Below are 26,751 nucleotides of genomic sequence, written 5' to 3' on the forward strand. Positions count from 1 at the left end.
AAGCATTCATTTGGGGGGGAAAAAGAGTTCATTCCACCATTTCAAAAAATAAATTGGAAGCCTATTTAACTATAAGATTCCTTTCTGATCTAAGACTTTTTTTATTCTACAACTCAAAAATTATGTCAAGCCCTAGCTGATTTGGCTCAGTGGATAGAGCATTGGCCATCTCACTGAAGGATCCCAGGTTCAATTCTGGTCAGGGCAGGTACCTTGGTTGCAGGCTCTGGCCCCAGTCGGGGAGCTTGCAGGAGGCAACAACAACAAAAAATTATGTCTTTATTTAATATTATTCTTTACCCGCAGCCATGTTGACATGAAAATTGGCTTTTATGGCTATTTATTCTGTATCTCACCAAAGATGCTTTCACTGATGATTGTTCTTGTTCTCTGCTCTTATAAAGTCCTAATTCTGAGTCTCTTTCTTCAACAATTTTATCGTATTGGTGCTACATGAAACAGAAAAAAAACATTTTAAATACCAATATATTAGAACCCAAATAGATTATGCTTTAATATGACTGGTATCCTTGTGCATTTAAAATTTAAAGAAAATAATGACTATGAGTTAAGTGATGTATATATTAAAGCATATTTTTGAAATTTTTCAATTACATAAACAATGAAACCTAGATAACTGTCTTGGAAATAACACATGAGCAAGAAATTATTCTTTTTAATTGGAAACACTGAATTTCTTAATTTAAAAAATAGGACCTCTTAGAAAAGTGGCTAATTCCAGATTTGAGGCAGGAAATACATGAGTCTTGAATGCTGTCAAATGAAAAAGCAGGAACGCTATCAAGGACTATTAAAGTCAAGTCAAGCCCTAAGCGGTTTGGCACAGTGGATAGAGCGTCAGCCTGCGGACTCAAGGGTCCCAGGTTTGATTCCAGTCACGGGCATGTACCTTGGTTGCGGCACATCCCCAGTGGGGAGTGTGCAGGAGGCAGCTGATCGATGTTTCTTTCTCATCAATGTTTCTAACTCTCTATCCCTCTCCCTTCCTCTCTGAAAAAAATCAATAAAACATATTTAAAAATAATAATAATAAATAAAGTCAAGTCAAAAGGACTTGCCACCAGTGTGAAGAGGGCCCCACTAGCCAAAGATGAGACAAATATAAAAACTGCATTGGGCTGAAATATACCAAATATGTTTAAACCTATGAGCTCACAAACTTACTTAAAAAGTTTTTTTTAATCCTCACTGGTTACCTCATAGTAATGTTATATGCCAGCAACAATTTTTAAAGATGAATAGGTAGATATAGTTCACCTCCTCTCCAAATCCTGAAGAGAATAAGGCTTAATTCGCTAACAGAATGATTACTTTAAACAACAGTAAAAAATAGAACACACTCACAAACACAACAAACATTAAGCTTTCATCTATTTATTCCACTGATAAAAGTTCATTTAGCCTCATGTATGTTAGACACACATAGAGGATACAAATGTTAACAAAACACATATCCTGGATGGGAAGTGCTATACCGGTAAGAGAATACTAGGAAAATTCAGATAAAGAATGACCACTTCCATCCATCATAAGAGATTTTCTCAAAGTGACACTCAAGCCAAGCTTTGTGTGGTTAAGATTTAAACCCAGAGTAATGGGAGATCAAGGGCATTCCAGTTATAATTATCTATAATTACATCTATAACTATAAATATCTATTAATTATCAGAGAAAATTACCAATAATTTTTCTGATAAATCAGAATGCTATATTAATTTCACCATTTTATGCATAAATATGGCTCCAATATATAATTTTCATTACACAAAAAGAAAAAAATTACCTTATGTTTTTCCATAAGCGCAACCATTTCAGCTATTTTATGTTGACATCGTATATCAATTTCTTTCTGTAATCGTACTGCTTCATCAGCTGTTACTTTGGCTTTCTCAGCCTATCAAATCAATTAAGTGCTTATTAAAATTAAACACAAAAACCAAATTCAACTTAAATTTAGAGACCATATGCTATTATACAAATGCAGAGACCATCTGTTAGTATATAAAATGCAGAACTCAAATACCAGAAATTTAGGAAAGCCAAGTAAAAAAATGCATTACTGTTTTGGTTTATTTCTATCAAGTGAAATAACAGTGTAATATTTTAATGATCATTTAATATTTTCAAAATAATTATAAACTACTCAATACTCAAACAGAATAACAAGGATACTTTTAGCATCTATAAGAAACTGTCCCTAGTGTAAATTTATTATACCTTTTAAAAGTCATAATTTAAAACTTAAGAATTACTTTTCTCTTAAATGCTACTTAATAAACAAATACAGAGTTTTAGTATAACAAATTCTCACACATACTTAATTTTCCTACCTCTCCCAAAAGATTTTCTTCTGATATCTTTTTGTCCTCAATTTCTTTTTTATAGCTGTCAGACATTTCTTTAAATTTTTGTTTGGCACCTTCTAGTTCTAACTCTAATTTCTTGACCTTTGTGTAAAAAAAAAAAAAAAAAAAAGCATGAACATTAGTAAATGCTGTGGATTTCTGACAATATTGTGTTCATTTTGTGGTTCTGTGAATGTTTTCAAGATTACTTATTCATGGAAATTATAGTTGGATCATTTTCCTTTTTACATTTGGTAAAATGTATTTTTTTTTTATTTTTAATCCTCACTCGAAAATATTTTCATTGATTTTTTAGAGAGAAAGGAAGTAACAGAGTGAAAGAGGAACATCAATGTGAGAGAGAAACAATGGTAAATTGCTTCCCATGCATGCCCTAAATGGGGATCAAATCCACAATTTAGATATGTGCCCTGACTGGGAATCAAACCAAAAATATACAGGACATATTCCAACCAAATGAGCAACCTGGTCAGGGCTTAATAAATTTTTAAGTGCACAATGCATTATTGTTGACTATAGGCCCTATGCTGTACACTAAAGCTCTAGAACTAATTTATCTTGCATAACTGAAACCTTATACAAATTGAGGAATAACTTCCCTTTTCCCTCCCCGCAACTCCTGGTAATCACCATTTTTAACCTTTGCTTCTGTGAGTCTGACTGTTTTAGGTACCTCCTGTAAGAGGAAACATGCAGTATTTGTTCTTCTGTGACTGGCTTTTGCTGTTGAATTGGAAGTGTTCTTTTTATGTGCTAGATGTTGCATCATTATCAAATATACTAGAGGCCCGGTGCACGACATTTGTGCACTGGAGGCGGGGGGGTCTCAGCCCAGCCTCCAACCCTCTCGAAGTCTGAGACCCCTTGGGGGATGTCCGCCTGCCACCTTAGGCAAGCAGACATCCCCTGAAGGGGTCCTTAACACTGCCATGGAGGCGGGAGAGGCTCCTGCCACCCCAGCTGAGCTCACCAGCCGTGAGGCTGGCTTCTGGCTGAGCAGTGCTCCCCCTGTGGGACTGCACTGACCACCAGGGGGAAGCTCCTGTGTTAAGTGTCTGCTCCCTGGCGGTCAGTGCACATCATAGTGACTGGTCATTCAACCATTTGGTCGATTTGCGTATTAGCTTTTTATTATATAGGATGATTTGCAAATATTTCTTCCATTCTGTGGGTTGTCTTCACTTTCTCGATAGTGTCCTGATTTCAATGCAATCTCTATCAAAATTCTGCCTTTTTATCAGAAATGAACACGCTGTCACAAAAAGACAAATACTATATTTTTCTACTTATATGAAGCAAATAGAGTAGTCATAAGTCAGAGAATGGTGGTTGCCAGGGACTATGAGGAGAAGGAAATGGGGAGCTGTTTAATGGATATAGAATTTCCATTTTTACGAGATAAAGAGAGTCTTGGGGATTGGTTACACAATAATGTAAATGAACTGTATAGTTTTTTTTAAAAGGTTAAAATGGTAAATTTTATGTTATGGGTATTTTACCCCAATAAAAAATAAAGAGGACAGCCCTAACTGGTTTGGCTCAGTGGATAGAGCGTCAGCCTGCGGACCGAAGGATCCCAGGTTCGATTCTGGTCAACGGCATGTACCTTGGCTGCGGGCACATCCCCAGTAGGGGGTGTGCAGGAGGCAGCTGATCGATGTTTCTCTCTCATCCATGTTTCTACCTCTCTATCCCTCTCCCTTCCTCTCTGTAAAAAAATCAATAAAATATATTTTAAAAAATAAAAATAAAAAAATAAAGAGGACAAAATACTTGAGTACTTTATAAAGGAAATGTACAAATAACTAGTTTATGAAAAAATGTTCAACACTATTATAACAAATGAAAAATGAAACCACAATGGGATACTACTATACCCATAAGCAGGACCAGCTATATAATTTGCAGAGCTTGATGCAAAATGAAAAGGGGGAACATCTAGTTCATAAATTATTTAAAATTTCAAAATGACAATAATAGAGCAGGAAACTAAGTGTAGGACATTGTATGACTAAACGTGAAGCTAGGTTCTGCCCACAAGAGTGGCTGAAATTGAAAAGGCTGTCAACACCAAATGTGAGTAGAATATGGACTAACTAGACCTCTCATACATTGCTATTAAGAGTGTAAAATTGCTTTGGAAAATGATTTGGTTGTTTCTTTAAAAACTAAATATACATCTACTGCCCTAACCGGTTTGGCTCTGTGGATAGAGCGTTGGCCTGCGGACTGAAGGGTCCCAGGTTCAATTCTGGTCAAGGGCATGTACCTTGCTTGCGAGCACATACTCAGTAGGGAAGTGTGCAGGAGGCAGCTGATCAATGTTTCTCTCTCACTGATGTTTCTAACTCTCTATCCCTCTCCTTACTTTCTGTAAAAAAAATATATATATATATACACATCTACTCTATGACCCAGCAACTCTTTTCTAAGATATTTACTTTAAAATGTCCAGCCCTGGCCAGTGTAGCTTAGTGGTTGGAGTGTCAGCCCGCTGACCAAAGGGTCTTGAGTTCAATTCCTGGTCAAGGGCACGTACCTGGGTTGTAGATTTGATCCCGGTGGAGGGAGGATAGGGTGCGGGAGTGGGGGTGTCAACCAAATTCTCTCACAGCGATGTTTCTCTCTCCCCCACCTCTCACCTCCCTCCCTTCCACTCTCTCTAAATTCTCTGGAAAATATATCCTCAGGTGAGAATTAAAAAAATAATGCCCAGTGAAAGTCTTGTACAAGAATGTTCATAGAAACTTTACTCATAATGATTAAAAATTGAAAACAAATGTCCACTAACAGGAAACTAGATATACAAATCTGTTATGTTCATACAGTGAAATGTGACTTGGAAATAATAAAAGACCTATTGATACCTACAGAAGCATGGGTGAATCTCAGAACAGGCTGAGCAAAATAAACCCTATAACAAGAGAATATTTGGCATGTTTTCATTTAAATGAAGTTTTAGAATAGACAAGCTACTTTATAGAGAGAAAAAGCAGAATATTGGTTGCCACTGGGGAGTAGGGTTTAAACTATAAAAGGATATGAAGGAACTTTCTGGGATAATGGAAATAATCCTGTATCTTGATTGTTGTTACATGTTTGTAAAAACATTTGTTAAAGCTCATCAAACTGTATACTTAAAATCATGCATTTTATTACATGTAAATTATATCTCAAGGAATAGGGACTAAGAAAATAAACAAAAAAAAGACCCTGACATCATGAGTTTACATTCCAGGATTTTAATTTGTTTCCTACAAAGTCAGTGGTTATCAAAACCCTTATGCAGCAAGATAACCATATATGGAGCTTTTATTATTTTTGTTATTTTACTGCTTAAAGTATTACAAAGAGTATTACATGGAGCTTTTAAAAAATGTAGATTCCAAGACTCCACCCCAAACCTGCTCAACCTTAATTTTTAATGTATGGGTAAGGAGTATGAATACACACATATACATACCCACACATATATTTTTAAGTTGCTTAGATGATTTTAACACATATAAATCACAGATGAGCACTCTTAAAATTAAAAGGAACAATTCCCACAATCTCAGATGATGTTTGAAAACTGCTACAAGAAAATAATTTTTTTTTAATTTATCTTTATGGTTGAAAGTATTACAGATGTCCCTTTGTTTATTTCAGTGTGTGTTTTTTTTTTTCCTATTGACCCCCTCCACCCCGTACCCACCCCACCCGAGCCTTCATCATTCTATTGTCTGTGTCCATGGGTTATGCATATATGCATATAAGCTCCCTGGTTAATCACTCCCCTCCCACTTTCCCACCTTTACCTTCCCTCTGAAATTTGTCAGTCTGTTCAATGCTTCTGTCAGTGGTTCTCAACCTTCCTAATGCCGCGACCCTTTAATACAGTTCCTCATGTTGTGGTGACCTCCAACCATAAAATTATTTTCGTTGCTACTTCATAACTGTAATTTTGCTACTGTTATGAATCATAATGTAAATATCTGATATGCAGGATGTATTTTCATTGTTACAAATTGAATATAATTAAAGCATAGTGATTAATCACAAAAACAATATGTAACTATATATGTGTTTTCCGATGGTTTTAGGCGACCCCTGTGGAAGGGTCGTTCGACCCCCAAAGGGTCGTGACCCACAGGTTGAGAACCGCTGTTCTATTCTCTGGTTCTATTTTATTCATCAGGTTATTTTGGTCATTAGATTCCACATATGAGTGAGCTCATGTGGTACTGGAAAGTATTATGCTAAGCAAAATAAGCCAGTCATAGAAAGATAAGTACCACAAGGAATAAAATTCTTATATTCTCATCTATTTACTACTATTTTAAAAACAAAAATTATTCCAAATACCTTTATCTCATAAACATTCAGTTGCTTCGTCTCTGCTGTACCCCTTTTTTTTAAGGCCTTATTCTGTTAAAGGTTAAAAATAAACAATTATGTTTAGTACCAAAATGATTTAAACTTGCACTACCACCTTACCTAGACTGAAATTACTAAGGGAAAGAAAAGCATTATTCTCTAAAACTGAAGTGAAAAAAATCTTTTAAAATAATTTGATAATGAGAATCAATACATACCTCCTGTTGGAATTCTTCAATATTCTTGCTTTTAATTTCAACTTGTTTCCTTAAATTGTTACACTAAAAAAAAAAAAAAAAAAAAATGAGAATTATAATTATTTTATTCAATATTCTAGTCAACATAAGTAATTTTAAACTAATAAAAATACTACATAAATTAATATAAGAAGTCACTTCAAAAATCATATTGTTAAATAATTCCATTAATGTCTAAAATCATGTAAATGGGTACAAATTTTACTAACAATTATCTCAATACAAATTTGAAATTTTTAACAATTCTTAATATACTTAAAGAACATTTGAATTTAACTACTTTAAAAACAATTCCATTTTCATTTTTGAGACCTCTTATACTTATTATCTATAGGGGAGGGAAATAATATAATAGTCTGTCTCCTCCTAACTACATTTTAATTCCTGTTTTAAAAAAAATATCAGCTGAACCACTTTTTTTATATCTCACTTTGAGGGACTACTTCACCTGGGTACACATGCAGAATTGGAATAAGAGGTATTAGCCACCAAAATATTTGGAGTACCATAAAAGCAGCATAGATTTCTAAAGGTTACTACATTACATATACATAAATTGTTCTAATTTCTATTGAAGTAGAAAGAAATTCCAATGAAAAAAATTTTCATCTCCCACATTAGCACAAAATTCTCCATTACATATTTTTCTTACAACACACACTGCCCCATCTCACTCTCCCTTTTTTTCTGAATAAGCTAATGAAAATTAAAGTAGCTTAAATTTTCAATCCTTTTAAATATAAATAATCTCAAAATGTAGGACTAATTAAAATAAATACTTTTGGTAGAATGCCCAGAAATCTTGAAAAGGTATTAAACTATCACGGTTCATTTTTAAGTAAAAAGAACTCTAATGCAGAGTAATAAAGGATTTTAATCATCCCAATTCTAGGTAGGAAAAAAAAACTGGTGTTATTAGAGGCCAGAACTATAGAAAGTGAACTATACTTTCCAGAGGACTACTCTCTCTATAGAAAGTCAGGTTTAGGACCCATGTGTAGTGAGGTACAGAGAAGGAAAAAGTGAATTGGGATGGGCAGCCAGCCAGTAAGAACACTTCACATAAATGGAGCAGAAATTTTTCTGCAGTTCTCTTGAGAGACGGGAAAGATGTCTAAGAATGATTTTTTTAAAAAAAAGCATCCTGCCACTCTAAAGATATCTACAACAAATGCAGCTGCACAGAGTATGAAATTTTGTGAAAGAGAAGACACATCTAAAGAGGAATTTAATGAAATTTTGCTTTTCAAAGCATTGTGCAAAAAAAATCCTGAACTCAGAGCCTCTTCGAAGAAACCTACAATAAAAATTCTACATTATTCCTCAAAGCCTTCAAAGGAGAATTGAAATTTATATAAAGGCTGTTAAAAGTGTAAAGGCTGGTCCTAGCCGGTTTGGCTCAGTGGATAGAGAGCATCAGACTGTGAACCAAAGGGAACTAGGTTCAATTCCTGTCAAGGACATGTATCTCCCAGCCTGGATCCTCCTCCCGGTTGGAGTGCACGCAGGAGGCAACCAACCAATGTATTTCTCTCACATCCATGTTTCTCTCTCTTCCTCTCTCCCTAAAAATATATCCTCAGGTGAGGATTAATAAAACAAAACAAAAAAGTGTCAAGGTTGGCCCTAAAGAATCTAGTCATACATATGTTGTTACAAAGTCTCTACTTCCAAACATGTTTGCAATTTGATACTACCTTGTTTTCTAATATCTTCATTTGTTTATCTTTTTTTAAAACTTCACATTCAAGGCTTCGAACCTAAAAAATAATATCTGACATCAGATTTAAAATGTTAACAGAATTACTATTTTCTTCTACAAGTACCTTTTAGAAATGGAATTGTAAAACTCAACCTTTTGTTTCTACAAAAATATTTATTAGGCCCTGGCTGGTTTTGCTCAGTTCATAGAGTGTCAGCCCTCAGACTGGCAGACTGAAGGGTCCTGGGCTGGATTCCAGTCAAAGGCACATACCTTGGTTGCAGGCTGGATCCCTGGCCCTGGTCGGGGTCTTTTCTAAAGACCTTGATCCTATCTCAACTTATTAAATCATATCCACCAAAGCACAAAACCAACTTATTACTCAATTTATCAGTATCCTATATATCCGAGCTTAATATGCTAATTAGACCAGATGGCGGAATGACCTTCGGGAACGACCACAGGGTGGGGGGTCGGGGCTGCTAGGCAGCCAGGGCTGGGGGCTGCGAGGACTGAGCCCCTTACACAAATTTCATGCACCGGGCCTCTAGTATTCTATATTACTAAAGCATAAGCCATTTATTTAGCCTAAAAATGTAAATCAACATTAAATGTTGAGCATTTATAAAAGAAATTTAGAATTATACTACTTCCTTCTAGATAAAAACTATGCAAAATAACCAAACTCTGCCCTATATTTTAAAATTCAACAGCCTATTCAACAGCCTAGTTAACTAGTTACTTATTCAACAGTATATGTCACCATTTTTTTAGATATGTGGTATTGCTTTTATGATTAGAAATTTTGTGATATGATTTATTATAAAATATAACATACATTTTCCTCACTCTTGTCCAATTTACATTTAACTTCATCTCCTTTCTGCTTTAGTTCTTCTCTCACAGATTCCAGTTCATTCCTTAAAGGAAATAGAAGAGTGACATTGAGATAAAACTTATATTTTCATTTTATTCCCTTTCTGAATTTCTAAAATGATTAACTATTAAACTTTATTGGTTTATATTTTCATTTTGCTGGGTAGTTTTTCATGCCTTAACACTAAATAGGCACAATTCACTCTCATATTTAAATTACACATTTATTTTGAAATTAAGTATCTTATTTTTCTATTTAAAAAACTCCTAGAAAGAAATGCTTGTTCCTAATTTAAGTCAAGATATCACTGTACTATTTTCTTAGTCATAAATCAGTCATTATCCTGAGACATAGTCGTAATTTTATTAAAATAAATTAGATACATAAATACAAGTGATTTTAATGAAAAACTACATGACTGAGAAATCTGCATACACATTTACCCTTATATATGTAACAGAGTATCTCTAGAAACATACACAGGTAAGAGTGATACCTCTGGGGAGAGAAACTGTATAGCAGAGACAAAGGCAAGAAAGATAGTTTTCTTCCCCCATGTGTTCCTTTGTCCTTTTGACAAAATAATATTAAATACTTTGTATTTCTCTTTTAAATTTTCTGGTTTACAACAGATATGTCCTTTTTGCTCAATTTCTTCATTGAAATAATTATTCCTCTGACTCAATATAATTCTACTTACTTGAAATTTATCCTATCAAATTCAAAATAAGAAAAAGATCTGTATGTGCTAAGATGTTTACTACAGTATTATTTATGATAGTGAAAACTGCAAAATATAAAAATCCAAAAATATAAAGGATGAAAAGTAAAAAATGTCATATCCACTTGATTATATAGGCATTACAATAGATAATTGTGAAAATGCCTAGAAACATGGCTAATGCTTAAAATAATATTTTTTATTTCTCTTCTAAATTTTTTGACATATGATTAGTGTATCTTCTTAGTTAATAAATAATAAATATTAGAAAGCTATGATGCTTTAAAATTAATGTGTCTAATTTCACTATTTCAACACTGAGTATAAAATAAACATTATTACAACTTTATTTTTAAGCAGAATTCCAAAGCAGTAATTTAAGTCTAATTTTTACTTTATATTATATTCAACATAAGTTTAATCTAAATTAACTATAATAAATAGAAAAGAATACTAAAATCTTTGCTAGACAAAAGAGGCCGCCAACTCATTAGTCTTGCCTTAATTGTGTTTCTGTTTCTTCCAGATTTTCTATTTGTTTCAATGTTCTTTCTTCTTGCTTTTTGATATTCTAAAGAAATATTCAATATTGTTTATATTAATTATCCTGTTGCAACAAAAATAAAATTGAAACTAGTATTTAAGACCTTTATCTGTCAGCATAAAATTCATTTAGTTATAAATATAAATATAGCAAGAGAATGGCTTAATTTGCATAGTTCCACACTATTTTTCCAGACTTCATTTCCTTAACAATCTCTACTCAGCAGCTAACAAAACAAGTCTTATTTACCGTTTCCCAATGATAATTTGAGACATCCTTAATTTATACCGCTGTGGCTTTTAGGAATGTGTTCCCACTCACTGTTACCTACTGAACTCATAATTATTCATCTTTTAGGCTAAAATCAATGCTACATTCTCTCTGAAGCCTTCTCTTCCACCAAAGCAGAAGTAATCCTGTGGATGCAGATAACACTTTGTCCCCAAAACAAGACATATACTATTTTATTTAAGCTATTTGGGCAGTTTTTTTCTATTGAGTTACAAGATCCTAAAGAGGATGACCTTTAATTCGTCACCATATCCTCCACAGTGTCTCATATGATTTACTTAATAAATACTTGTTGAATACTTTATACAAATCTTGATGCTTAAAATTAACTTTATCATTGTGTAACCTCTATATTCTGTTGCTCATTATCACCATGTAAGATCAGTATGTATACTTTTCTTCTAAAACAAAGTATCAGCTCTAAGATAATCAGACTTTTAAAGCTGAAAGAATCTTTAGATGTCATTATTCTAACGCCCTAATTTTACAGGTAAGAAAATTAAGTCATTGGTTCTTTCTTTTTCAACTCACATTAATATCTTCTTGCTGTTTATTAAGTTCTAAGGCCATTTTACTTGTTTCTTGTGCTAGTTCTTTGTTCTCCAATGAAAGCTTGTTGCAGCTTGCAGTTAGTTCAGTATTCTTAAGCCTATTTTTAAAAAATGTCATATCAACATATTTAAGTATGAAATTATATGATGTGAAATTTACTTCATAATAACCTTAGAGGAAAGCAGGGATTATAACCTAGGGTTATAAATTAAGTAAGGTTGGCCACTACTTAACTTCTGAAGCTGGGAGATAGGTACATGCTGGTTTATTACATCTCTACTTTGTACATGTTTGCAATTTTTCTATTAAGTTTTTCATGATGTCATATATTTCTTTGCATACTCCCCACAACATTACCCCCCATTACTTTTCCACAAATTGTACAGGGTATATATTTTTCATATAATTTTTCTTTCTAACAGACTGTCTCTTAGAAACTGTTTCAAGCTCCTGATGATTTGATTAAAGTAATATATGAGGCATGACCTATTTTAAAATAAAATAAAGAAACTAGGTTTAACCTTTGTGCAGATATTTAAACTGCTCCTATAGTAGGCCTCATATGCTCTACACTGGAAGAGAGATTACTGCTGTTATTGGTTGCAGCAAGGATCAGTTTTAAATGAAGGGGAATGTGTGGCTCTAGGAATGATTTCAGGAGCACCTATTACCTCCTACTACTTTAATGGAAATTCATCAAAAAATAGATAAAAGTTTTCATTAAAAAATGAAAGGTTGAGCCGGAACCGGTTTGGCTCAGTGGATAGAGCGTCGGCCTGCGGACTGAAAGGTCCCAGGTTCGATTCCGGTCAAGGGCATGTACCTGGGTTGCGGGCACATCCCCAGTAGGAGATGTGCGGGAGGCAGCTGATCGATATTTCTCTCTCATCGATGTTTCTAACTCTCTATCTCTCTCCCTTCTGCTCTGTAAAAAATCAATAAAATATATTTTTTTTAAAAAAATGAAAGGTTGAAAAAGCAAATAAACTGAAGATAACAAATTTATACCAAAGCATAAGTAATCAGCCTATTTATTAAAAGGGATTTTGGTTAATAAACTTCATCCAGAACCCCTAAAAAAGTACTGTTAAAAATATATCAGAAGGAGGGAATGAGAGCTGAAAGGAAAGAAACAAGATCCTGAATAAACTGTTTACTTCTCTTTTTATGTAGAGCTGAGAAGCAACCAAAAAGAAAAAATCATGCTCACCACTAGATTGGCTACTTGAGTTTACTACTCTATAAATAATAACACAATAATTTTTTCCTCTCACTTTTTCTCAAAATTAAACTTACTGAGTAGGTAAATCATTGAATAATGTAAGAAATGAATTTGTACTTTGTCACTGGCATTTCATCAATTCAAACCTATGAAATAATTTAGCAAATCAATCAAAATAACTAGTTAGAACTGCAATTAATGGTTTTTTCCTAAGAAACCAACTATCTCTAAGAAAAGGAATATATTGATCTTAAGCAGTTCTTAACTTTGTGATGAGCTCTTTATATAAATGATATGTACTTCCCTTAGCAATAAAGTTAAATTATTTTTATCTTTAGGAATAAAATACAACTTTAAGCTTATTCAAATAAATATTGAACATAATTCACTTATTGTTAAATACTAGAAAACTTAGTAATTGAATACATAAGCTATTTCATAGATAGATAGAAAACATACTTCTCATTTTCAAGCTCAGTTTTCAGTTCTTTAACCTGTTCTGAATACTGTTGTTCACTTGCAGCAATGGTAGTCAATTGAATTTCCAAATCATGTACTTTTTTCTGAAAAATAAATGTGTATAACCATAACAAATGTTTTTACAATTTTCTCATTTAAAAAACTTGGTCACTCTATGCAAGTAAGTCATTTATTTGGCAAAAATTTGGTAAGAATATATCAAATTTTTTAAATTTAAGTAGATTCAGTGCCATAACTATTATAATTTAAAACAATGAGCATAATGACAAATGTAATATAAGTAATTTCATCTTGATATTCTGAAGCTCAATCAGTAAAATTATATTTACACATTTTTAAAAATTTTTGTCACTTTTACTCTACCAAATGATTTCAATTAAAATGCTATAGCCCAGCCGGCATGGCTCAGTGGTTGAGCGTCGATCTAAGAACCAGGAGGTCAGGGTTCGATTCTGGTAAAGGGCACATGCCAGGGTTGTTGGCTCAGTCACCAGGGGGGGCATGTGGGAGGCAGCCAATCAATGATTTCCTCTCATCACTGATGTTTCTATCTCTCTCTCCCTCTCCCTTCCTCTCGGATATCAATAAAAAATATTTTAAAAAATAAATAAATAATATTAAATAAAATGCTATAATATTAAGAAGAAACATTAATTAATAAAATCAGCATCTTAAATACTAAGCTGTTATAATTATAAAAAGATAGTTATAATGCTGTTATGGACTGAAAACATACTTTTTCAAATAAATGACATTCTAAAATTATAACATGAGCACTACAAAAACTACTGTAAACTAAGAACTTAATAAAGGCTAACTTTAAATGTATTGATTAAGAAATACTCAAGGTATCAAGAAATGTAATTGTTACAACCATGGCATTGTGTACATACTATTGATACCTTAAATATTGACCTTTCTCTCCCACATTATATATACCTTGAAGGTTTTCTAGATGTGTTTTAAATCAGTCATTAGCATATTTAATGTAGCAGGAACACATACTTTAAAAAGAAATCTTGTGAAGAAACCTTTCACAAAGATAATGGCTACACTATAATCTATTCTGTAACCTGTACTCTACTAACAAAATATATGAAAGAAAAATGTATGCTTTAAAACAAACCTCTCTGGTTTGAAGAAGACCGGTTAGTTCTTGTTCTGTTCCTTTTAATTCTTCAACAATCTTCTCAAACTGTTTCTTTTCATCTAAAAGCTTTTGGTTTTCTGCCTATTTAAAAATATTAGCAAATCATGACAATCAAAGCACACACATATTCAAAATAATCAAACTTCCTAAATAAAGTTGAGAAGACATAATGAGTTTCTCTTTGGCTAAAATGTTTTTTAAAAGAAACGTTTGGCATTATTAAGTAAATTTCAAAACTAAGTATGATGACAGGATTTAATGGACAGAGCCCTGGAATTTTCTTATTTTAAAAAAAAATCATACAGGCCATTTGAAGTCAAACCTTAATTTATGTATAAATCACTCCAATTTATTAGCATTTATTAGTCATTCACTATTCTATCAATCCTGTTTGTCCTTATTATTGCACGAAAATGTGCTTTACTATAACTTTCATGCAATAGTCATTATTCTGCCTTCCTTAATCACATAAAAGTCCAATTCCTCTTTCACATGATAACTGGTAAATATTTAAATATTTACTCCCTAACTTTTCTCTTAACCATTCTAAAATCTTTAAGAATATTTTCATTCTTCCTATGAAACAGTTTTAATTTACATCATTCCATCAGGATGGGCTCACTTTAATATACCATCTTAACACATTGCGGGCGGATCACAAGCATTCTCGTGTTTTCATATTAGTCAGTGTTTTACATAAATGTTAAAGGCACGCCCATTGCATTTTGAAGTTATTTATTACATGTTCTTACAAGCTAATATCTTTTTAAAGTATGATACTTTGTAAAATGTTTTTTGTACTCTTTCAATAGAAAGTTATCTGGCCACTAGGTAAAGCTAGCAATAAAACTACTGGTGCATAATGTGTTAAGTAATGTGCCAAGAATTGAATTCATCATTCTAGACAACCAAGGGTCAGCAAACACAGCCCACAGACCAAATCCACCACTGCCTATTTTTAATAAGGCATTATTGTAATATAGCCAATCTATCTGTTTATGTATTATCCATGCCTGTTTTGCCCTATTAACAGCGAAGTTGAATCACTTCAACAGAGACCACATGGCTCACAAAGCATAAAAATTTACTAAAAGGATAACAGGGAATATTATAAATAACGCTATGCACAGAAATCTGACAACTTCAGTGAAATGTATTAATTCCTCAAAAACCCCAAACTACAAAAACCACCCAAGATTAAAGCAAGTAACCAGAGTAGTTCTATAACAATGAAAGAATTTCTATGTCCAGATGATTTCACTGGAGAATTCTACCAAATGTATAAAGAAAAAATAACACTAATTCTACGCAATCTCTTTAGAAAATAGAAATGAAAGAAAAGCTTCCCAACTCATTTTATGAGCCCAGCATTAGCCTGATTCCAAAAGCAGACAAAGACAATCAAAGAAAAGAAAACTACAGGCAAATAGCTCTTGTTAACACAAAAACAAAAATGTTCAACAGTCTGTCCAATGTGGCTCAGAGGTTAAGCATCAACTCATTGACCAGGAGATCATGGTTCCATTCCGGGCTAGGGCACACATAAAAATCAACCAAACAATACATAAATAAGTGGAACAACAAGTCTGTCTGTCTGTCTGTCTGTCTCTCTCTCTCTCTCTCTCGTCAATCAATAAATTAAAAAATTGTTTAAAACCCTCTAAAGACATGAAGACAGTTATCAAGATGTATAAATATTAGAATAGGTAAGAACGTGGCTTTACTAAAAATCAAATGTAATTTTTTAGTATTTTATCTGAAAAAAAAGTAGCATAAAACATCTATAGTGTGAGAGTCTAAGTCAGTGGATTTGAAAAGTAATTACTCTATATTAAGAGAAACTAAATACTTACCAAGACTTTTTTCAATTCTTCAAGTTCTACTTCTTTGTTATTGTTAAGCTTAGTCATCTCTTCTAAAGTAAGCAAAAGAATATAAATGTGTTAAAAGCTGGATTAAAAGACTAGGAAAGGAGAAACAAGAATAATATCATTTGAAAGGGGAAGACTAAGAAATGGATTAATGTAACTGGAGTACCCTAAATCACCAATTTTCAAGCTGCAAAAAGTTTTTAAACATGCAATACCTGACTATTTAGTCAGGGGCACTGACCTCTTTTCCCTTATATTGTCAAATAAAAAATGACAACAACCAATACAACAATGGCCATCCACTGTGAATGAATCAAAATTATACCTATTTTTCGTCATATTGGCAAATTATTTTTGGTATGCTGCAGAATTTTAGTAACTAGTTTATGTGTGCCATGAGATGAAAAAAGTTGAAAATCACTGCCCAGAAGTCCAAATGGAACTATACAAAAATCACAGATAAATATTAATAACTAGAGGCCCGGGGCATGAATTCGCACGTGGGGGGATCCAGCCGGCCCACTCCAATTGGGGCGATCGGGGAGCCAGGGGCAGTTGGCCAGCAGCCCCACCCCCAATTGGCTGGGGGGAGGGGCTGCAGGCAGTTGGCAGGCTGGCCGACCCCCTGGTCGAACTCTAGTCCAACTCCCAGTCAAGGGGAAAATTTGCATATTAGCCTTTTATTACATAGGACTAGAGGCCCGGTGCACAAAAATTTGTGCACTTGGGGGGGCGGGGGGGGTCTCTCAGCCCGGCCTGTGCCCTCTCGCAGTCTGGGACCCCTCGGGAGATAACGACCTGCTGGCTTAGGCCTGCTCCCAGGTGGCAGAGGGCAGGCCCAATCCCTAGGTGTAGGCCCTGGTCGGGCTCAGAGCAGGGCTGATTGGGGAGTTGGGGCGCCACCCCCTGTCATGCACAGAACAGGGCGGATCGGGAGGCTGCGATGCCACCCTCAGTCATGCTCAGGGTAGGGCCGATTGGGGGGTTGGGGCACCGCCCCCTGTCACACTCAAGGCAGGGTCAATGGGGAGGTTGCGGCGCCACCCCGTCACGCACCGAGCAGGGCCAATCATGGGGTTGGGGCGCTGCCCCCTGTCACTCACAGAGCAGGGCCCATCAGGGGGGTTGGGGCTCCATACCCTGTCATGCACAGACCAGGGTTGATCAGGGGGTTGGGGAGCTCCCACCTGTCATGCACAGAGCAAGGCCGATCAGGGGGTTGAGGAGCTCCCCCCTGTCACTCACAGAGTAGAGCCAATAGGGGAGTTGGGGCACCACCCCCTGTCACACACAGAGCAGGGCGGATCAGGGGGTTGGGATGCTGCCACTGTCACACTCAGGGCAGGGCCGATGGGGAGGTTATGGCTCTACCCCGTCACACACAGAGCAGGGCCCGTGGGGGGGGGGGGGAGGGGGGGGCGTCGCACCCTGTCACACACAGAGCAGGGCCAATCAGGCGGTTGGGGCGCCGCACCCTGTCACACACAGAGCCGCAGGGCTATCAGGGGGTTGGGGAGCTCCCCCCTATCAGGCACAGAGCAGGGCTGATCAGGGGGTTTGGGCGCTGCCCCGTCACGCTGATCCCAGTGCTGGGAGGCCTCACGGCTCCGCTGATCCCGGTGCTGGGAGGCATATTACCCTTTTACTATATAGGATAGAGGCCTGGTGCACAGGTGGGGGCTGGCTGGTTTGCCCTGAAGGGTGTCCTGGATCAGGGTGGGGGTCCCCACTGGGGTGCCTGGCCAGCCTGGATGAGGGAATGATGGCTGTTTGCAGCTGGTCACACACCCTTCAGGGTGGGGGTCCCCACTGGGGTGCCTGGCCAGTCTGGGTGAGGGGCTGAGGGCTGTTTTCAGGCTGGCGGGTGACTGAAGCTCCCAACCGCTCCTTTTTTTTTTTTTTATTCTGGGCTAGCTTTAGCTCTGAGGCTTGGCTCCAGCTCTTAGGCCTCTGCTGCTGAAAGCAGGTATCTGGTTTGTTTGGGTTCTATAATCGAAACACTGTATCAACTCCAGCTCTGAGATCCTGGCTGGCTGAAAGCAGGTTTCTGGGGTTTTGTTTAGCTTCTATATTTGTAACAATGTTTCAAACTGCAAGCTCAGAGGCCAGCAAGGCAGGCAGGGAACGTTGGAGTCCTCCATCACTGAAGCAAGCAAGCCTCATGTTCGCTTCAAGCTGTCTGGCTGCCGGCCGCCATCTTGGCTGGCAGTTAATTTGCATATCGCCCTGATTAGCCAATGGGAAGGGTAGCGGATGTATGGCTAATTACCATGTTTCTCTTTTATTAGATAGGATGTTTCTATAAAGCAGTGGTTCTCAACCTTGGCTGCACATTAGGATCACTTGGGAATCTTTTTAAAATCCTGATTTGTGGGCCTCGTCTTCCAGAAATTCTGTTTCTTTGTTATGGGGTGGGGCCACAACATCAGTAACAAAGAAACAGAATTTCCAGAGGATGAGGCCCAGAAATCAGTATTTTAAAAAGATTCCCAGGTGATTCTAATGTGCAGCCAAGGTTGAGAACCACTGCTATAAAGTTAATTCCACAACCAAATGAGCCCAGAGTTGATTAAACAAAATAAGCAATCTATCTTTATTTGGAATGTGGTCATTCAGCATGTGTGCTTTTACTTTCAACTCATCATCCCTCTCTAAATATCTGGCCTCTTAATCTTCACTCCAAACTTAAAAGAAGTTACCCACTTAATTCCGGCTAACTCTAACCATTATACTCTGTATCTCAACATTCCAACCTCCTCTGAGACTTTAGTTTCTTTACTAACAATATAAATTGACTCTCTGTAGAGGAATCTTTTCTTTCCCTTATCACAGCTAAATATTTATTTGAATAAAAACAAATCATCTGGTTGACTTTTCTGCCTCTTCATACTATAGTCAATCTCTGAGTGGGGAGGAGGGTTGGCAGACAAATTCCTTTTTGGTTTCCTACAAACTTCTTTTTTAACCCCATGCAGAACTAATATCTCAAAGATCACCAATAACCATTTTGTGGTGTAATTCTTTGTCATTATTATAGAGCTTTCTGGCATTTGATACTATTAACCACTCCACTTTTCTCGCTTTGATTTTCCAGACCTTGCATTATTCAGATTTGTTTCCTAACTCCTGCCCCTATTTTCTTTCTGACACCCTTCCTTCTTGTCACATTAAATAATGCTTTACAATGTTTTTCTTTATATACCTCCATGAATTCAGTATCAGGATAATGAATTATAAAATCTTTCCAGCCCACACCACCTGGGTTTTTTCCTCCTTACATTTTTTTAACTACCTACAAAGTTCCCAAACAATGTGTAACTGTCACCTAAATTTTATTATACCTGAAACCTGTCTTTCCTCACTGTTGAGGGTTATTAGTTGTTATAGATGTAACTATATATTATTCAAAACAAACAAAATACTTGTAATCATTGACCACAGTCTTTAAGGAAAAAAATCAACAAAATATGAAATGCCAATGTAGAGTCTAAAATAAAAACCTGTCACATGCAAAGCTTATTCAACCATGTAGTTTAATTTTAAGTAAAAGCCATTAATTTTTTAAAACTAACATGTTTCGCCCTAGTCGGTTTGGCTCAGTGGATAGAGCCTTGGCCTGTGGACTAAAGGGTCCCAGGTTCAATTCCAGGCCAAGGGCATATGCCCGGGTTGTGGCCTCAATCCCCCTTGTAGGGGGTGTGTAGGAGGCAACCAATCAATAATTCTCTCTCATCATTGATGTTCCTATCTCTCTCCCTTCCTCTCTGAAATCAATTTTAAAAATATATATTAAAAAAAACTAGCATGTCTCCACACTCTCAAACCCAATCACATAATTGTTTTAGAAAGACTATATATAAAACCAGACTCGCCCTGACCGGTTTGGCTCAGTGGATAGAGCGCCGGCCTGCGGACTGAAGGGTCCTGGGTTCGATTCCGGTCAAGGGCATGTGCCTTGGTTGCGGGCACATCCCCAGTGGGGGGTGTGCAGGAGGCAGCTGATTGATGTTTCTCTCTCATCGATGTTTCTAACTCTCTATCCCTCTCCCTCCTCTCTGTAAAAAATCATCAATAAAATATATTTACAAAAAACAAAAACAGACTCATTACCATTAACCCAAAAGTTAAGGATTCTTTTGGGTAAAACCCATACTTATTCAATGAAGTCTATGTTAAACAACTACACCAGCTGACCACATCTTCCACCACACAGTCTCAGGTTAAATCAAGGATTCTAGGAATTGGGGCCAAAGAGACATGGTGGTGCCATAGCTCTTGATCTTTAAGCAAGAAAAACTTCCCTGTGGCATAGGGCCTATGCCAAACAGACAAGCTACCAAGCCCACCCTTCCTTATACCATCTCCCATCTCATTCCCATAATCAGATGAAGCAGATTATAACATACAAGTGGGTGAAGATGAATTCTCAAATACTTGGATGAGCACACAATTAAGAATCAACAATTAATGAAGAAAAGCAAAACCATGAAAAAGAAGAACCAAATTCAATTAAGAGAATTAAATAAAATCCAAGGAGAAAGCATTAATAGAACAAATAGAAGCAGATATTTTGCTAAGTATGATAACATTAGTATGTTCCAAAAGCATATTATATCCATGAAGTAAATTATTTAGAGTTCTTGGGAATTTAAAATTTGACAACTAAGGTTTCAAAACTAGCAAAATAAACATAAAGATTGAATTAGCAGGGGAAACCCAAAACCTTTTCCCCCAAAATTCCACAAAGAACTAAAAGATAGAAAGTATAAGAAAAAAATGTTAAACATGAAGGATAGTTCCAGAACTCCCAAAATCCACTTACAGGGAGTAAGAGAACAATGACACTAGTAGAGAAGATATAAAAGAAGAAAATTTTTCAGAGCTGAGACCAGACAAAAAGTCCTAAGATTAATGGGATCTCCAACTGCTAACATAATTGTGATATGATTCCATTTTTATTTTTTTAATATATTTTATTGATTTTTTACAGAAAGGAAGGGAGAAGGATAGAGAATTAGAAACATCAATGAGAGAGAAACATAAATCAGCAGCCTCCTGCACACCCCCTACTGGGGATGTGCCCGCAACCAAGGTACATGCCCTTGACGGGAATCAAACCTGGGACCTTTCAGTCCGCAGGCTGACGCTCTATCCACTGAGCCAAACCGGTTAGGGCTGATTCCATTTTTAAAAGATACCCTCTCATATCTGTACCACTCAAATAGTCTCCAATCCTATTTCTTCAATTCTACTCTTTCTTCACTACCAGCACTCCCCACCCACCACCAAATTAATCTGCCATACAGAAGTTAGTGATTTGAATCATATCATGTCATTCCTCTACTTAAATTTTACAATGATTATCCTTCACTGTTAGCATAAAATCAAATTTCCTTTCCTTGGCCCTGATTTGGTCCTTATCACCCCAAACTCATTTCGTTCCCTGTTCCATGTCACTTGTTATGCTGAATCACACAGGCTTTCACTCCGTCACTTGAATTAACAAAGCTCCTTTATACTTAAGAGCATTTCTACATGTTTTTACTTCTGACTGAAACACTCTCTCCAGCCCTAACCAGTTTGGCTCAGTCGATAGAGCATTGGCCTATGGACTGAAGAGTTTGATTCTGGTCAAGGGCACATACCTTGGTTGCAGGTTACCCTGGTCAGGGCACCTACAGGAGGCAAACAATTGATGTGTCTCTCTCACCTCAATGTTTCTCTCTGTCTCTCCTCTACCTTCCAACTCTCTCTAAAAATCAATGAAAAAAAATATCCTCCATTGAGGATTAACAAAAAAAAAAAAAAGAAAGAAAAGCTCTCTTCAACTCACATGTCCTACCTCTTACTTATTTTTTAGGTTTCAGCTAAAGACCATCCCTGATTGCCAAATCTACATTAGGCCCTATTATTTTCTTCTATTGCATCATTTTCATTTCTTTCATAGCACTTATCCCAACTTGTAATTAAATGTTTTATATGTCTCCCTAAGTAAATCTCATTAGAACAAATACCATGTCTGTTATGTTCTTAATTACATATCCAAAGCTAACTGAAGAATAAACATCTAAGTCTAAATTCCATAGTTATATTATCTCACATCAAAATAATCCTATATGTAATATGCTAAGTGTCCAATCGTTCATTCGACCATTTGCTTGACCATTACACTAGTTGCTATGATGTGCACTGACCACCAGGGGGCAGACGCTCCAACCCCCATCAGCCTTCATGCACCTGGCCTCTAGTATATCATAATAAGCAGTAGACGCAATAGAAAACACAAGAGGGAGAATCTTTTATAGAACTAGAGTGAAAGCAAACATGGGTATACACACACAAAACTGGTCACAGAAACAAAAACTATTTACAGCAACATCAGAATGAAAACTATACCAAGTAAAGAAACTAAGAATAAAATTACTTGACAAAGTTTTTGTATTTACAGTTAACTTTAACTAAGTTGGTATGCACCAGTTTAAATGGGCAATGAAAAGATAGCTTATATTTAAAGAGTTTGAACTTAGGCAATGAGATGGCTCCTTGTAACACAAAACAGTCAGATTTGAATTGCATAATGAACTGAATAGTCTTTCTTAAGGTTTACATTTTTTCTATCTCTGAAAAAGCAAAAAAAAAAAAATCAAATAATGAATTACTGGTAAATGAAAGAGGAGAAACTATATTTTATTCTGAAATAGTGTTTATGTGCCGAAACCGGTTTGGCTCAGTGGATAGAGCGTCGGCTTGGGGACTGAAAGGTCCCAGGTTCGATTCCGGTCAAGGGCATGTACTTGGGTTGCGGGCACATCCCCAGTGAGAGATGTGCAGGAGGCAGCTGATCGATGTTTCTCTCTCATCAATGTTTCTGGCTCTCTGTCTCTCTCCCTTCCTCTCTGTAGAAAATCAATAAAATATATTTAAAAAAATAGTGTTTATGTTTTTAGAATTGGCTAATATTATCATGTACACATATAATTCTCTAAATCTTACCCAGTTCACTTGATTTCTTCTGAAGCTCCATGGTAAGTATTTTCAATTGGTCTTCACTTTTTTCCAATCTTGTAAAACATAATATTAATTTGCAATGTAAAATATTATTTTAGTGAAAATTCATCTAATAACTAAAATTGGTGCAATCTATCTTAGCACAGATTCATTCATTCAATTATAAAGCATTTTTTGAGTACCTACTTTGTGCCAGATAGTGTAACACTTTAAAATAAAATATTGCTAGTATAAATATATAGTTGTATATTAATTAATCTACATAAAATCTTAAAGCTTGTGGTCACAATTTATCTCTTTCTTATTTATGGTAATCAAATTAATATATCCTAGAACTTTGATATTGAGTATGTAACTACTACTATACTGAATTCTGCCTCAGGAACAATATAATTATGAAAACATGTGCAATTTGCTTAACTCGAGCCTCTGCCTTTCCATTTCCTTGTCTATAAAACTGAGGTAATTAGAACAGATGACATCTAAGATCGCTTACAATTCTAAAATTTGAAAATCAACTAGATAGGTCAATCAAGAATATAAGATTAGCTGAACTAGAAAAGCTAACTTTTCTTCCTTTACAAGACACAAGCAGTAGAGAAGAAATACTGTTAGGCCCAGTTTATGACTTCAGAGAAAAACTTGTTTCTTTTATCCTAATTACCCTAATTCTAATGAGACAAAAATAACTACCGAGGCCTCATTAACACTGCTTTATATGAATTTTTCCTTAATACAAAGTAATGAAAAACATCAAGTTTTTAACTCACATTTTAGACAAAATATTTCAGATGAAATGCGAATGAATAGTTTATTTTATAATTAATCATATTCATTAATTCATTAATGAATTCACTAATTCATTAATCCATTAATTTAATAAAAATATTTTAGTACATTCTTTGTACCAGATTAATTTCTAATTTTACAAATAAGAAAGAATGTTACAGACCTCAGTAAAATAAACCTCACTTCCCCATAAGAAGTTATTACTATGAAACCAATAATAACTCAGTTTAAATATGTCATATAACTACATCAGCACTTATCAGCTTATCTATTTAGCTTGATTTTATGGCAAAGCATGCATGGGAACGATCCTAGAAAATACCTGCTATCTTTTCCTAGTATACCTACCTACCCAATACAAACTTTTAAAATGTATTCCCAGTTTATACTTTAAAAAAAAGACTGTCAGTTGACAATGAATAGAAAATGCACTGAACATTAAGCCTTTTTTATTCATCTAAATAAGAAATATTTTTACCTCTGATGTTCTGTTGTCATTAACTCTTTCAAGTTGCAGATGGTAGTTTTAAGTTCAGTAACCACAAATGAATTAGCAGCTTTAGCTTTATTAAATTCTTCCATTTGAGTTTCTTTTGCTTCAGTGAGCTGATGTATTTTTTTTGTTGCTATCTGTAAATCTTCCTCTAAAGCCTTTTGAGTACGCTGAATGAAATAAAGTAGAAAAGAAAAGCAATGATCCAAGGCCCTTAAGAAAAAAAGCTGAACTCCTCAGCTTCTGTAATTTGCTGTCCCTCCTTATCCTGTCACTCCCCTCTTCTACCCCACCCACTAATCTTATTTCAATTCACCATTCCTCCAAAGCCCACCTAAAATCTCACCCTCTCCATGGAGACTTCCTAGCCAATCCAGCCTACAGCGTTCTTATATTCTTACTGCTATTGCAGCAATTTTTGCCTGAATCACACTATTGGTACCTAGTATGAATGATCTTGTATTTTAGTTATATTTTAATGGGCTTTTCAACTAATGTCTCTAATTAAACCATAAGCATTTTGTGACAGGGATTGTATCCTCTCTATTTGAAGCTATGGGTCCTTGTACATAGTAATACCATTCCGTAAATATTTGTTGACTGATGAATAGTGTGAGACTTATCACACACTAATCAGTTTTTAAATCATACCACACTTCTTTGCAAAGACATTTTACAATCTTCTAGTTCTGATGTTAAATGATCGTGCTTCTCATTTGATTCTTTTAGGTTTTCATCCTGTAATTCTAAAAAAGAAAATTGTAGATAAGTAGTACTTAATAGAAAAGAAAACAAATAACTTGTAACAATTACATTTTTTTCTCCATTAGATACCCCAAAATGAGAAAGAAATATGCAAATATAGATATGCTGGTATTGGTCATCATCAACTTTTATTGACTTTTCAAGATTGTTATTTCCCAAGCACTCAATGGTGAATATATAAATATTTTCAATGCTACATTTTTAATAATAGCTGAATACTGGAAACAATCTAAATATCCAACAGGAGATAGATTAAATTATAGTGGTACATACATACAATTGTATAACATGTAGCCACTATAAATGACCATACAGATGCTATTTATTATTAATTTGGACAGATATTTATTAAAAATTATAGCATTTCCCAAGCCAGTTTGGCTCAGTGGATAGAGCATCAGCCTGAGGACTGAAGGGTCCTGGGTTTGATTCTGGTCAAGGGCACATACCTTGGTTGCAGGCTCAATCTCTAGTACTGGTCAAGGGCATACAGGAGGCAACTAATTGATGTCTCTCTCTCACAATGATGTTTCTCTCTCTGTGTCTGTCTCTCCCTCTCACTTCCACTCTCTCTAAAAATCAATGGAAAAATATCCTCGGGTGAGGATTAACGCCCCCTTCCACCACCACCCCCCCCAAAAACAAACAAACACTAAACCATGCTAGCCAAGCTGTGGTGTCCATTGTGATACTATTTATTAAAGTCTGATAACCAAATGTTTTTTCTGAGAAATTATAGCCACAAACTAGTCCTTAGGTATGTGTGGTAACTGAACGTATGCTGTCTGAATGTCCCAAAAAGCTGCAAGTCAAAACTTAATTTGAGCCAAAACCGGTTTGGCTCGGTGGATGGAGCGTCGGCCTGTGGACTGAAGGGTCCCGGGTTCGGTTCCGGTCAAGGGCATGTGCCTGGGTTGCGGGCACATCCCCAGTGGGAGATGTGCAGAAGGCGGCTGATCGATGTTTCTCTCTCATCGATGTTTCTGACTCTCTATCTCTCTCCCTTCCTCTCTGTAAAAAATCAATAAAATATATTTAAAAAAAAAAAAAAAAAAAAAAAAACTTAATTTGAAGTGCTCTTAAGTTCTCCTAGGATCCCAGAGCTACAAATGCAAATTTTCTCTGTAAAAATATACTTCCAACCCAGGTCTTAAAGAATTTCCACAGATGAAGTTATCGGACTTACAATCAAAAACCAAAAGAAAATAAAACACCATGAACAAATTCAGCAGAATAAACAAAAAGCAGACTTGGACCTGCAAAGACACCCGATGTTCTAATTA

At 35.6% G+C, this 26,751-nt stretch overlaps 1 protein-coding gene across 1 annotated transcript in view; it reads right to left on the reverse strand.

The window, feature by feature from the left end:
- Positions 1-26,751, reverse strand: part of SYCP1 (synaptonemal complex protein 1) — a 67,257-nt gene that overhangs the window by 18,128 nt on the left and 22,378 nt on the right. The window contains exons 12-26 of the mRNA XM_036343596.1: positions 25,355-25,449; positions 24,689-24,873; positions 23,407-23,474; positions 16,396-16,457; positions 14,519-14,623; positions 13,372-13,475; positions 11,670-11,787; positions 10,804-10,874; positions 9,544-9,625; positions 8,701-8,763; positions 6,965-7,027; positions 6,735-6,797; positions 2,352-2,468; positions 1,805-1,915; positions 357-449 (exon numbers count right to left, since the gene is read on the reverse strand). Of these exons, the coding sequence (XP_036199489.1) occupies positions 357-449; positions 1,805-1,915; positions 2,352-2,468; positions 6,735-6,797; positions 6,965-7,027; positions 8,701-8,763; positions 9,544-9,625; positions 10,804-10,874; positions 11,670-11,787; positions 13,372-13,475; positions 14,519-14,623; positions 16,396-16,457; positions 23,407-23,474; positions 24,689-24,873; positions 25,355-25,449 (1,400 nt within the window). The remainder of the gene's footprint in view (positions 1-356; positions 450-1,804; positions 1,916-2,351; positions 2,469-6,734; positions 6,798-6,964; positions 7,028-8,700; positions 8,764-9,543; positions 9,626-10,803; positions 10,875-11,669; positions 11,788-13,371; positions 13,476-14,518; positions 14,624-16,395; positions 16,458-23,406; positions 23,475-24,688; positions 24,874-25,354; positions 25,450-26,751) is intronic.

Source organism: Myotis myotis, unplaced genomic scaffold (genome assembly GCF_014108235.1).
Source record: "Myotis myotis isolate mMyoMyo1 unplaced genomic scaffold, mMyoMyo1.p scaffold_m19_p_18, whole genome shotgun sequence".
Classification (NCBI taxonomy): Eukaryota; Metazoa; Chordata; class Mammalia; order Chiroptera; family Vespertilionidae; genus Myotis; species Myotis myotis.